This window comes from Epinephelus moara, chromosome 21, assembly GCF_006386435.1.
Source record: "Epinephelus moara isolate mb chromosome 21, YSFRI_EMoa_1.0, whole genome shotgun sequence".
NCBI lineage: Eukaryota > Metazoa > Chordata > Actinopteri > Perciformes > Serranidae > Epinephelus > Epinephelus moara.
This window is the reverse complement of record NC_065526.1, coordinates 22,591,488-22,605,435: the sequence shown is the minus strand read 5'-3', so window position 1 is coordinate 22,605,435 and position 13,948 is coordinate 22,591,488. Positions and strand designations below refer to the sequence as shown.

Sequence of the window (13,948 nt, the reverse complement as noted above, 5' to 3'; positions counted from 1 at the left end):
GTATGAGGCTGTGCTGGCTCACTCTGCCTTGCTTCAGTGTGTCCTGCAGGTCCTTGGGTGGGTGGAGATGAGGTACCATAGTCCTGACTGGGAACACATGGCCAGAATTTCTGAGCTATGTGTATCGATCCCTTCATCAAGCTGACTGCTATTTTTGCTGGGTTATTTTCTTTTGTTTTACACGAATAACATGCGCCTCACTGCATTCATGGACTCTCATACAGCACTGATTCTAATGTTTACACCTCATTGTAGGGCTGGGCAAGGCATCAATATTATAACCATCCATCCATCCCTTTCATCTGCTTATCCGGCACCGGGTCGTGGGGGCAGCAGGCCAAGCAAAGCACCCCAAACATCCCTCTCCCCAGCAACAGTTTGGCCCCCAGGAGGCATCCTGATCAGATGCCCGAACCACCTCAACTGACCCCTTTCAACACAAAGGAGCAGCGGCTCTACACCGAGCTCCCTCCGGATGTCCGAGCTCAATATCATATCAATGTTGTGATATCATCCTGAGACCTTAGCTTTTGTTTCATATTCCTTTTTGTAATCTCTCTAAGCTATTTGGGTTCAGTGGGATCTGATAAGAATAAAAACTAAGCATCATTGCTGAACAGGAAGTAGTTTTTGAACAATATTATGTCTTCATATGGTGACATTGGGTTTATTTTTTAATAGCAACGAGTGTGTAATAAAGTATAAGACTGTTTATTTCAATGCCTGAACATTGTTGTTTGAAAACAAAATTGCAAATAATGCAACATTTGTTCTATGTCTTGTAACTCTATGGGTTAGAGGTCACTGTTCAAGTCTGAAACTGTTGATAACTGTTAATTTCAATGCCTGAACATGACTGTGCAAAAACTTAACTGGGATTTGTTCATTTTGTAACTCTGTATGAATTTTCCTTGCTCCATACTCCATGCTAATAATGTCCTTTTCATCTGTAGGGAACAGTCTGTCACACCTAATTGGCCTGTGTGAAATGCTGCGATAATCCAATAATAAAATCCCAGTGTTGTCCAATGACGATTTCCTAATTAACAGCATCTTAGCGTGTTACTGTTGCGTGTAATTCCCTGAACTTACCAGACTGTTCTAGCTGTTCTATTATTTGCCTTTACCCACTCAGTCATTATATCCACACTGCTGATGATTATTTATCAAAATGTCACCGTAAATATTTCGCAATATTTGGTTGATACTGTGATATTTGATTTACTCTATATAGCCCAGCCCTACCTCATTGTTATTATCATTTGATCATTTATAACAACTACACAACTTCCAGTTTATTTTTGCTAAGTTTGGCGTACATCGACCTCCTTTGCTTAGGCCTGCGGCCAGTTGTAATAGAGGCATTGGTGTAATGCATAAGAAACAATGAAATAAATGTCTGACACATCACTCTCTCCTGTCATTTCATGCTGTACTGGTTCCTAACCTTGCATCAGGACCCCCCAAGGGCTTGTAAAATAAATCTGAGGGGTTCCAAGATGATTAATGGGATCAGAAAGAAGGGGGGAAAGTATTTCTGCTGCACAAAGGAATTCATCATTCATGTAAACTTTCTGAAATCTCTCCTTTTTTTCTTATGAAATATCTTTTCAGAACACACACACACACACACACACACACACACACACACACACAACAAATAAGAAGCAATTGTGTTTTAATAAATAAGTAAATAATGTAATCAAATTAAGAAGTCTACCTTTTCTAACCTTGAACTGTGTAAGATGTTATAAGTGAAATCATACTAGAGCAAACAGTAAGTGATTGCCTGTGCCTCGCATGCACACTGGTTTGCAGATTTTGTCCTCATATATCATTTATAACATTTTCGTGTTGGCAAGTTGGCCTGTTGAACTGTTGTTGCACTAGACTCTGGTTTCTTTCAGTGTAAATATATTTGATATGCAATATTGCTACAAAGCAGTCATCTGAAGACTGCCAGAATTCATTTGAACTGAATCAGCAATAATCAATATCCTTCATTATTATCCTTCTCCAGACATGGAGCCCATGAAGGGATGGCAAGGATGAAGACTGCAGTGACTCATTTTAATAGCAGAATGTTGCTCCGCTAATCCGACGTCCTGATGTCTGTGTTTCCTGTCTGTGATGTAATCATGTCCTTGAGAGCGGCCGCTCGGAAAAAATGAGTCTGTGAGAGCCGCGGTGGGTCTGGTTGTGATGTTACCGTGATGCAACAGTGAGAAAGTACCTTGGCCTTCTCCAGCTGCACCTGGGCGTTTCTTTCCTCGACGACGTCTGAGTCCTGACGCTCTCCCTGCAGGAGAGGGAGAGAGAGAGAGAATGATGACAACGAGTTTAATCAGTTCTCCACATTGATTTAATTGGTTTGCACTGCACTGCGTTAAAGAATTTTGAAAGCGTTGAAAATTAATTTTTGATTTTAAAAAGCAAGAAAAGAGTGAAAGACAAAGATGAAAAAGAAGTAAAAAATCTCCTTTCCTGGTGTACATTAAACCTGTTTATTCTTCATTTAGGTGAATTTATTTCCTTTTTATTTCATTTCTGGTTGATTTTTATCCTTGTCTCTAAAGTGATTAGAGTACCATGAAGACACCCCAGCAATCTGTTTCATATACAGAGTTCAGTTTCTTTTTTCTATTTGTTTTTCCGTGTTCATACCTATATTTACATACAGTTTATTGGCCCATTTTGACTTCTGTACACACGATGACACACTTTGTTACTTTCTATGTCCTGCAGAAGGCCTGGAAAGATAGAGCTATAAGCTCTTTGACTATGATGAAGCTGTCTGACTGTGAAATAAAATAACTGTGAAAATAATTTGGAAGGCCAAAGTTTGCCTCTTTTCATGACAATCTGAGTGCAGTAGAAAATATCACTGAAAACAAAGACAGAGAGATTCAAATTTATCCAAACACATTCAAGGCCAGACAAGAAAACATAAAGTCTCCGCAGCAATGATTCAAAAGAGGACTCCAGCAATTCAGTATTGTACTTCTATAAAGTTTGGGCACTTGCAAGAGAGAGAAAAATTGTCAAAATCTGTGCAGCAGAGACTGTGATATCTTGACTTGTAGTCAGTGTGGGATACAATCTGAAAATACTTGAGTCTACACTTCCCATAATGCACCTTAAAATCACCCTCCCTCACTCGTAAATACCCGCTTCTTCAAACTCCACAGCACAGTTGCAACGCAGACCTTTTGCTTTTTCTTTTTTAATCCAAAATCTCCGAGCCCGAGCCAATGTTAAACAAAGGGGTGACTTGAATAAACTTTTCTCAGACTTGACAAAGCTCCTCCACAGCCACAGATGACTGTTCTTACAGGCTGAGCCATACTCCTCTGTAACTGACACAAAACTGGTAGATTATAAATGTTACTGTATATTATATGCACTTCCTTGTCCTTAATCTAGACGTGTTCATAAACACATTTTAAAACACAATTTGCCCCTATTCTCAAGCTTTCAATAACTTATCAGGGTGTTCTATTTCACATCTCCATTATTTCTTATGAGTTATACAAGTACTTTTTCTTTATCTGGTTTTCTGAATAAATTTGTGAATTATTGACTTCATTATTACATGAGGAGCAACAATGGTGCATGTTTAGTTCACATATTTGGGTGTCATGGCTTTATTCATCCTCTCATATTAAAAGGTCTTCACTGGTTTATGTCATTAAATAACAATTAGCTTTTTGGAATTTGATTTACAGATATTAAATACGTTAGAAAATTGTTTTTTATATTTCCCAGTTGGCTATGGAACAATAATTCCTAGTAACTAGTATTTGAAGCACATAAATAAATTATTTTTTAATTAAAATTTATGATTTTACATTTGGTCTTTGGACATTATTATTATTATTATTATTATTATTATTATACTGCTGCTCTTTTTGGACACAGCTGTTTGATGATTGATAAAGCATCAAGCTTCTGCAGACACTGTTTTCCCTCCATGACTACGATTTGGAGTATTTTCTACCACGTCTAATAATCCTCACTCACACTTCTTAAAGATGTATTTATGCATGTATAGGCTCTGTTTTGGATTCCATTTTGTACCCGTGAAGACCTCTAGCTCTTATGCAAATTAAACTGTAGGATTCAAACACTGACTGAACGCCACACTGTGAAGCTATTGACCTCATAACATCTCCAAGACATGGCTTCTCATTTACTGTTACTTTCCGCAGAGCTGTCCTGCCTTTAATTGTCAGGAAGTGTCGCAGCAGATCCCTCCCGGGACGCTCAGGTTTATGTGCCATGTGTCCCAGCGATTAGATTGTCCCCTCAAAGACATGGTAATTAATGCCCTCTGTGTCATAGCCAGGAGGTGGCACAGCCTTCTGCGTCAATCTGGCACTCAAGATACACTCTTGCATCCTAAAGTCACAAATCAGCTCTCTGGTTGTAGACAGTCTGCTCAGTCTGACGCATTTTAACAACTCGGTGATCCGGAGTCCTTGGTGACTTCCAATGAGTCAAAGACAATAAGAAAGGTATTCTGTGTATATCAATGACATGAAACTTTGGTAAGGACCACAATATAACACACTTAAAATCCAATGTTCACACTGTTAGCTTTACCCTACTGCCATCATTAACCTGCCTCATACTAAAAAGTACGTATGTTAAACTGAATTCATTTGGCAGATGTTTTGTTGTCTAAAACCAAAAGTTATTATTATTATCATCTGCAGTTTTGACACTGAAAATGATCTATTTAGTTTTTTGGAATTTAGTTTCACAATGCAGTAAAAAAGCACTGTTAAGAGTCTCTGGCAACAGAAAGACATCAGAGTACGACAGATGATGTTAGTGAAGCATGGCAGAGTTGACTGCATTCTCCTGCAGCCAAGTCTCTTCAACTCTGTCTCCTAAAAATGACATTTATGTAAAACTGATTTGCATTAGCAAAGACATTTTGTAGGAGGCAAACAGAATTGTAAAAATTTGTTGTTTTGAGTTACATGGTGTGGCTTTTGAAACTTGAACCATTTCTTTTAAGGAGTCGCTGTGAGGTTGCCTGGTTTGGTACTATCGTGTCTCTACCAAGACCTATTTAGAACCTGTGCTTCCAGACAGTAGCTGTGGCAACACAGACGTCATCTCTTAGATTGGAGATGCCAACTTAACTGTTTACATGAACCCTAAATGAAGTGATCTGATAAGATGTATGTTTTACATGCCCCAAATCAAAATACAACTTTTTTGACTTGCACAGAGTGGTTCTGCTGAAGCGTCTAAGGTGTTTAATCTCCTGGAAATTTGACATAAGGGTTGTTTTTTTTCAACTTTTTTGAGAAAATTCAGTTGATTCAATACATAAAGTACAGATGAAAAGAAGTGGTCCTGCCTGTTAATACAATTTAGCAGCAATTAACGTAAGTGAAACCAAGGATGTTCCCTAAACATTGCACATGCAGGCTTTTAGTAGATACTACAATTTACCAAGTTCCCCAAAAATCTAATATACAGGCTACTGCCACTGGTAGTTCATTCATTCATTCATTCATTTTCTGTAACCGCTTATCCTGTTAGGGGTTGCGGAGGGACTGGAGCCTATCGCAGCTGACACTGGGCAGGCCGCAGGGTACACCCTGGACAGGTCACAGGACTGTTGCAGGGCTAAAGCCTAGTTCACATTACATGATTTTCACCGTGATTTTGACGTCGCAAAGGATCTTGAGAGCCAACTTGGGTCATGGGTGAGTCGGCAGATAGTGTGCCACGACGAGTCCTCATGTGTGAACAGCTTCTTTTGGGCTTGTTTCCATAGCCCTGGTTGCTCGTTCTTCTTTTGGGCTTGTTTCCATAGCCCTGGTTGCTCGTTTCTCTCCCAAGATCTGGCAACACTGACAAGCCGGCAAGCAACAACAATGACGGCGTCCACAGGATCACGGGGAGCGCGTAGTGTTTGGACCCAGGCCCTGGAGGCAGATCTGATTCAGCACTGGGAAGAATATCAATGCCTTAACAATGTGTCGTCTCCAAGTTAAAAAACGTAGTTTGGTGACGTCACCGTGTTATCTGGGGCTCTGTCGGCGAGGGCTCGGCGGAGAAATCTTGTGGTGCGCACACACAGGTCGTAACGCAGTTGGTGATACTCCTGATGACAGAAACACACCTCGCCAGGTATGAACACTCAAAAGATTACAATAGTGTCAGCTACGCAAATTCGGGGTAAAAATTGTGGAACGTGAACCAGCCTTAACACATAGAGACAGACAACCATTGACACTCACATTCACAGCTACGGGCAATTTAGAGTCACCAATTAACCTGCATGTCTTTGGACTGTGGGAGGAAGCTGGAGTACCCAGAGAAAACCCATGCTGAACATGCAAACTCTGCACAGAGGGGCTTGTGTCCTACTGGCAGAGCCAAAGAGTTATTTACAACAACTCCACCAGTGGCGTAATGTAGTTATGATAAGCCCGCATGCACGCTATTATCAGAATCAGAAAGAACTTTATTGTTCATTGCAGAGCAGTGGAAATTCGTCTTTGACGTGGCTCACAATAAAACACAAGTTAAAAATACATAAAAGACATAAAAAGACATAAAATACATACCAATACAGTATAGAGTAACACACATAAAGCTAAGAACCTTGAGTCAAACGGGCCCTAATGTGCACTACTTACTAGTTATGAAGCACACACACACACACACACACACACACACATAGTTTTAGGCGTATATATATTTTACCAGCAGTGCATCTTACTGCCACTTTTATGTTATATCTGCTTGCAGATGTGCCCAGCTTGTCAGTCTTGAGAGATTTTGCACCAAAACTAGCTACTGTAAATCGTATTGTCTCGTTACGTGATATACAGAGACTTGATATTGACAACATTAACATGCATATTACCCAGCAATCATCATTAAATATCTGTATATGACAAAATAATTTTTAAAGTTAAATTAGTTTTTTATTTAGTTTATGTAGAATAAACATATGGTTAGTTATAGATTGATACTATTTTGCAAAAACAGAAAACTATGATGGAGATGGGTTTGCCTTTTTGAGGGCTTTTATAGAAAACTGCACCATTTTTTATTTAATATGAGTTCTTCTTTGTTCACGAGCATATTTCTATAGGTGGCAATCGGGCCCCTCCACCCCATGGGCCCCAATGCAACCACGCTGCCTGCGCTGTCTATATCTATGCCCCTCTCTTTTTTTTTAAAGATATGTTTTTGGGCATTTTAGCCTTTATTTGATAGGACAGACAAGTGTGAAAGGGGGAGAGAGAGAGGGAGTTGAGCCCGGGCCGCTGTGGCAACAGCCTTGTACATGGGGCGCCTGCTCTATCCACTAAGCCACCAACGCCCCATCTATGCCCCTCTCTGTCAAAATCAGAAGAGCTGTTGCTGTGCAGCTGTTGGGGCATTTGTTGTGTGGCTATGTCACCTAATCAATCAATCAGTCAATCAAGCAATGCCTTTATTGTTACTGCACAACTGTACAATGAAATTAGGTGGGACCCAGGACATTAACCATCCAACTCTCTCCCTATGACTTCTGTGTAGTCAGGATGTTACTCTTCCTGACCTCAAAAAAAAGTTGCCAACGAAATGTCATTCAAGCCCCCCTTTTCTTACCTGTAAAGCTCCTCTGGCAAAGCAAAGAATATTTTGTAGGAGAGAGGCTTTCCCTGTTTTCGGTTCATTAAAGACAGTAATAAGAATACACTGGGTGAGTATGAATGTCAGTCCAGAATGAGTTCACTATTCAGACCTCATGCTCAACCAGCAGAGAGCAACTTCCCTCTGGCTCTCCTTTACCCCGTCACCCGCTCCAACCCTCTACGTTATTCCAAATGAGTGCACACTGCGCTGCCTGACACTAGTGACTTTGACGATGACAGATTATACAGCATGTCATTACCATAGGCCAATAGTTATGATGGACCTATCTTCAAGTCCAAAAGACTCCGCTTTAATAGCTTGTATTATGAAATTACTGTAAGTGGGAAGACAGAGGGAGAGCTGGAAGAGGGGAGGAAGTGCGGGAGAGAGGGAGGTGAGAGAGAAAAGGAGAATGTGCCAGGAAAGAGTGCTACGAGGATACATGTTGAACCAGAAGGCCACTCAGAGAGCAAACTGTCCAGTCTTCTATCATATGCAAATTTGAAAGCACAAATATTATATATGTCTGCATTGGGGTTGTCAAAATAACGCATTAATTTTGATTAATTAATCACAGAAAAAATAATGCATGAAAAAATGAATGCTGTTTAATCACGTTCCGTGGTGCCCTTTGACCCAGTGCATCATTGAAGGCCACAGTGGCTTTGTTACATGATGGATTCAGACAAGATGATACTGCTTAGCCCCGCGAATGAAACCTTTATATTTCAAAAATGCCCAGATGGAGCTGTTGATAGGAGGACCATTCTTTGCACTTTCTTTAGTAAGGAATTTCTGTACCATCAGAGTACTTCAAGCCTGAAATATCACCTCAACACAAAGCATTCTGCAGCGATCCCGGAGGTAGAAGCTAGCACAGCCTCTGATGCTAGCGTTAGCAGCTAGCCTCGTCAAGCCACACTCAACCAGGCGTTCAGACGCAAACTGAGTAAGTCTACTGGTGACCGACTAACTAACTGCCTTTCAAAATGGATTACAATGGACTGCAGACCAGTTGTGGTGGTAGAAGACAGGGGGACAAGTGTGTCCAAAATCGTCACATCTGCCGAAAGTCATTTGAATTTAAATTTTCTAAATACTTAAACAGCAAAAACTGATGTATGCGATTAATTTAGATTAATTAATCACAGAGTACGTAATTAATTAGATAAATTCTTTAAATCGCTTGACAGCCCTAGTCTGGATATATTTCCAAAAGAGGTAGGAAGGTAGCATACCAAAAGTGTTTTGGTGGAAACGTGGCTATAGTCATTAGGAACCATCATCTGGTTAACATGAATGTCTGTGTGAACCTTCATGGCAATCCATTACATAAATGGACAAACATCGCCATCCCTCGAGCCACACAACTATTGTGGCAAAAGATTTAAGTGCCAACACTTTGTGTCGTATGGCAGCCATGTTAGTGGACTCGAGCTTAAAGATAGGAACCCATCCAGGGTACAATATACTGGTTATTAATATATGCAAGGAACTGGTGCCACATTGGACACAAAATCAAAAATACTTATGGCTCAGTTTAAAGTTGAATTAAAAGTATTACTATAAATATATTGAAATGTGTCAGGAAAGAAAGCAGAATAGAACTGGTCACTAGCTCAGAAAGCTCAACTGTAATGATATGTCTTTAAAATACAAGAGAAAATTAAAAAAAAGAAACTATGGAGGCAAATTATGCCTCAAATAATGAGACACAAGAATGATGAGGACATGATGCAAGGTGGGATGCTGTTGGTAATTATCAGAGAGAATTAGCTTTACAGGAGCAGGAGGATGCAGCAGAGAACATGTCAGAGACAGAAAATTTAACATGGTGAGGAGGGAATAAGAGAGGAGGAGGAAGGAAATCTCCCCGGGGCCGAATTATGCCCAGGCATGGCTTTTTGTTTACCCATGGCTGGTGTAGACATCTGTTCGCACAGCACCCGCCTCTCCTGCAAGCCAATGTCACCCAGCCAATAGTATAAAACGCCCCCGCTGAATTATTAAACAATGTTGAGCTCTACTGCAGGTGACTTAGAAATGTCTACTCAAGAGCTGCAAAAAAATGAAGGAATTATGTGAATTTTCTTTTTTTTTTCTGCATTTGTGTTAATGTGAATCACAGATTATAATGCTTCACCATCATTCAGATATGGATTTCGCTTCAGTGTCTTTCTAAGACAAAAGAGGACAAAACAGCTGAATCAATTAATCAATCAGTCAATCAGCAAATTGTAAAATTCTGGGCTGATACCTATGTCTAAAATAACAACATGAATGATAGCCAATACCAGTTTATTACACTATCTTTAAATGAGCACAAATTCAACCATAAAAACTGTAAATGTAATTTCTGTTTGTCAATAATACTGTCTTTGCTGCTGCTCTCCCTGTCTTAGGCTCTCTCACCGGGTTAAGCTTTCCACATAGGCATGTGGAAGGGCGGAGATATGTGCTCTCTCTGGCTTAAGCTTTCCACGTGGGCATGTGGAAGGGCAGGGAGGTCTCATGTCTCTGCCTCACGCTCTCTTCGTTTGCGCATGGAAGGGCAGAGAGGTGTGCTCACAAAGACATTTTTGTCCCATGACGATATGGCATCGTTAGTCTCAAGCCCTGCTTTTAAGCCTGCACAAATTTGCCAATAAACTGATGGTAGTCAACAAGGCAAGTATCGGCTGATACATATATACATATACATATACATATACATCAGTGCATCCCTAATATTTAGATATGCAATGAATTATTTCGATCACTCTTCAAGCAAATACGCCAAAACGTTTTCTAAATCCAGCTTCTTAAATGTCAGAAGTTCATGCAATTTTGGACTGGTGGTTGGGAAAAAAAAAAAACAAGCACTTTCAATGCATTAGAAGTTAACAAGGGTAGTTTTCACTATTTCCTGACATTCCGTATTTCTCATACATTTTTTTTTGTTCTTATTTGATGCTCTTTCTTTAAAGAAAAAAACAATATGGCTCCACTTATTTTTATTTTTATTCAAACTCTCTACCCCACTTCTTCATTCATCCCTCCATCTCCATTTCTTCNCCTTCCAGTTGCAGAGCCATCCTAGCCCATTAACGTGATTATGTGGCTTCGAGGGTGGGCAAAGGAAGGTGGAGGACAAGGATGATGTGAGGGTGGGTGAACTACCTGAAGGTGACTCCCTTCCCGCTCAAAAGCGTTTACACAGCTCTTTCTGCACTCGCCAGGGGAGTACATTAGGAAAGGAGCGTCTGATTGGGGAGATGGACTCCATCCCTAAAGTGAAATAATCAGAGCCATCGAGTCACCAGGAGCCAGCTGGCTGGCCCGGAGCACTGCGATTCCCCAGAGGACAAACTGAACTCTGGACTGGGTCTTGAAGAAATGCTGAGATGCAGCTCATGTTCACATTAGAAAAATTCCCAGCAGTTCATCCAAATACATCATATTTACCTTTTCACTGTTTGATTTGTTTAAGCAGCTGAGAAAATGTGTCTTTTCATGCTGAGCTAATTCACACAGACTGATCTTACTGCATTTACTTTGACCCTAAAATCTCTATCTTAGCATGATGCCAGGTTATTTAATAAGATCTCATAAAATAAGACGAAAACAGCAATTGTTTCAAAGCTCTGCCTCACTTGTTTTGTGCAAAATGGGCTTCAATAAAAGAGAACATTGTTGAGTGCAAAAATATGACAAAGTAAACTTTCTTAGCTTCAAACCAAAGGAAATAAACCAATGACCTGAAAAAGAAACAGAGACGCAGGGGCCCATGATCACGTGCTTTTGATCTGTTCTGTACACACATCTATTGCAAGTCTGTCTGTCCTGGAAGAGGGATCCCTCCTCAGTTGCTGTCCCTGAGGTTTCAACCATTTTTCCCCCGTTTAAGGGTTTTTTGGGGAGGGTCGAAGGACAGAGGGATATCGTATGCTGTAAAGCCCTCTGAGGCAAACTGGGATTTGTGATATTTGGCTTTATAAATACAATTGAACTGAATCAAATTGAATTTTGAAGCCCTTGATGTGAAACTTTCTTAAATACTCATCCTGTGTAGTCTTGGTTAGACATCTGGAACTATCTTAGGGAAGCAGCTCTGCATCACTCATTAAAAGTGGGAAAGTTCAACTGACACACACTTGCCAAGCCAACAAGTTAGTCCTCATCCTGGAAGTTTTCTCCTATCACTCCAAAACAAACTGTTTGAAACACTTGCAATAACACATAAATCTCAGCTTTGCATGTCATGTATGAGTTTGGTTTTGAGTCTGCCCAGAGTAGTTAAGAAGGCTGCTTCTCTTGTTTCCTACGGAGAGAATGTGACAACACAGGATAACGTTATACGCCACTTTACAGTCAAGCAAAGCAACACAAATTTCCTGACTGAAAACAAGCTATTTTATTCAAACCACATTATCTGCTTGACTGATCAAGTCTACATTGTGCTTTTTGCTAACCTTGTGGTTAACTGACAGCGGGGTGTGCTTGCCTCATGGTCTCCATTGTAAGGCTACACCCTGACATCTTATCAATACATCTTAGCAATCAGTTTGATGCAGGAATGATGGTCGAAACTACTAAAAAAAAATAAGACCTATGCTGTAAAAATCTGAAATTGTGCTTTGTTGTTCTCGCAGTACTGAGCATCCAGCTGGATAATTGAGACTTGGATTACACTGCATGAGCTTTGTTAGAGTTTGTATATGGATTGTTTAATATAACTGATGATATAAATGTAGGCATGCCAGAAAAGTAAAGTTTTCTTTACGAATTGAAGGCAACATAGCTTAACTAACTGATTTACAAATGATCATATAATAGGTGAAGTATTCCTTTAATTTGGTCCTTTTATGCCATTATGTCGAGCCTTTAAGGGCAGCTAATATAAACTGTAAAGCTTGCAAAGTAGATAGAAGAAATACAACCAACCAACCAACCAACCAACCAAGAGTTTCTTAATTTAAGACAGCAACCATTCACTGCAGCACATAGTATTAACTTTTGTCACTGAAGATGCCATTCCTTCTACACAGTCCCTCAACAAATGGGGAGACGTTTCCATGGCAACCACTGAGAGAAATATGCCACCTAAGCATAAATGACTCCCACTGATGACAATACCTCTCCCATTGTAACTTGTATGCTGTAATGCGTCCATACCTCCACAACATCCTCCTAGACTGATTAAAGGTGCTAACAGTAATTGAGCAGTACATTGAAATCAATGGGAGATCCATAGAGGAACTATTGAAGTGACACTTGGACCTCCCATAGAGAATGTCAATATAATTAAGTCAACTTGGCCATGTTCAGCATCACTGCTACTGTACCTTGCACAGTCGATGACGTCAAACACGTAACGGTAAAGTGTTGTTTAAGCTGGCTACATGCCAGCACACAACGTAAGCATCAGCAGAGGCGGGGAAGTGAACCATGTGAGTCTGCTTGCTTGGGTGGGCACTGTTGTTCTGATTGTTTGTATTTAGAGATGAAATTCGTGTGTGTGTGTGTGTGTGTGTGTGTGTGTGTGTGTGTAGCTCTGCCACATCCCTGCAGCTTCCTGCTCCTTCGCTGGCTGCTCCCCAGGCGCTGCTGTTATCTATGTCTCATTTAAAAAGACAACTAGGGTTAAGAGCTTCCACACCTCAACACAGCAGCTCCAGTATGAGCTGCTCTGTGATGCCTTCAGCTCTGTGGCAGCAAAGTGTCTTGTAACCTAAGGTGAAGTGATGACTTAGTGAGGAACAATAAGCTTGGTAGTCGACTGTGTATGGAAACACTGTGACTCTAGCGCTATCCACTGCAGCCTAGTCGTCAGAAGAAAGTGTTAGAAATATGTTACATTTGCACATTTCATATTTGTCTTTTCAGGTTTCTAAAGTGACGTATATATATCAGTTGGCTTTTGTCATAGGGAGGTGGAGGGGATGGTGGATGGTGTCACCTAGGAGAGATACCTGCCATGCTGTGGACCGCTGTTAAAAACCAACAACTCTGGCTGGGTCTTGGTGATGCTTCCTGGCATTTGCACTGGTGTTTCTAGTTGGGTTTCCCCCAGCGTTTGAGGCACCGAACTTGAGTGTTTTTTACCGAAACATCTCAACGTTTCCCAGCAGTATCTGTGGCAGCAATCCTGGGTGTTTTGCACCAACCTGTCCCTGCTTTTCCAGCAGCTTTTGTGCCACCAAACATGGGTGTTTTGCACCAGTGGTTCGACACTGGTCCAGCCACAGGGTCCAGATTTCTCCTAAGTCATTAGTTCAAGGTCCCACAGTTTAATACATTAAGCATCATACCTGCA

General features: G+C 40.7%; 1 protein-coding gene and 1 long non-coding RNA gene across 3 annotated transcripts in view; one reads left to right on the top strand and one right to left on the bottom strand.

Moving 5' to 3' along the window:
* LOC126382756 (uncharacterized) overlaps positions 1-13,948 on the top strand; it is a 199,091-nt gene that overhangs the window by 23,800 nt on the left and 161,343 nt on the right. The gene's annotated exons all lie outside the window — the stretch shown is intronic.
* cacnb2b (calcium channel, voltage-dependent, beta 2b) overlaps positions 1-13,948 on the bottom strand; it is a 39,200-nt gene that overhangs the window by 17,792 nt on the left and 7,460 nt on the right. For both annotated transcript variants that reach the window (XM_050032801.1, XM_050032802.1), the window contains exon 2: positions 2,234-2,299. In XM_050032801.1, coding sequence (XP_049888758.1) covers positions 2,234-2,299 — 66 coding nt within the window. The remainder of the gene's footprint in view (positions 1-2,233; positions 2,300-13,948) is intronic.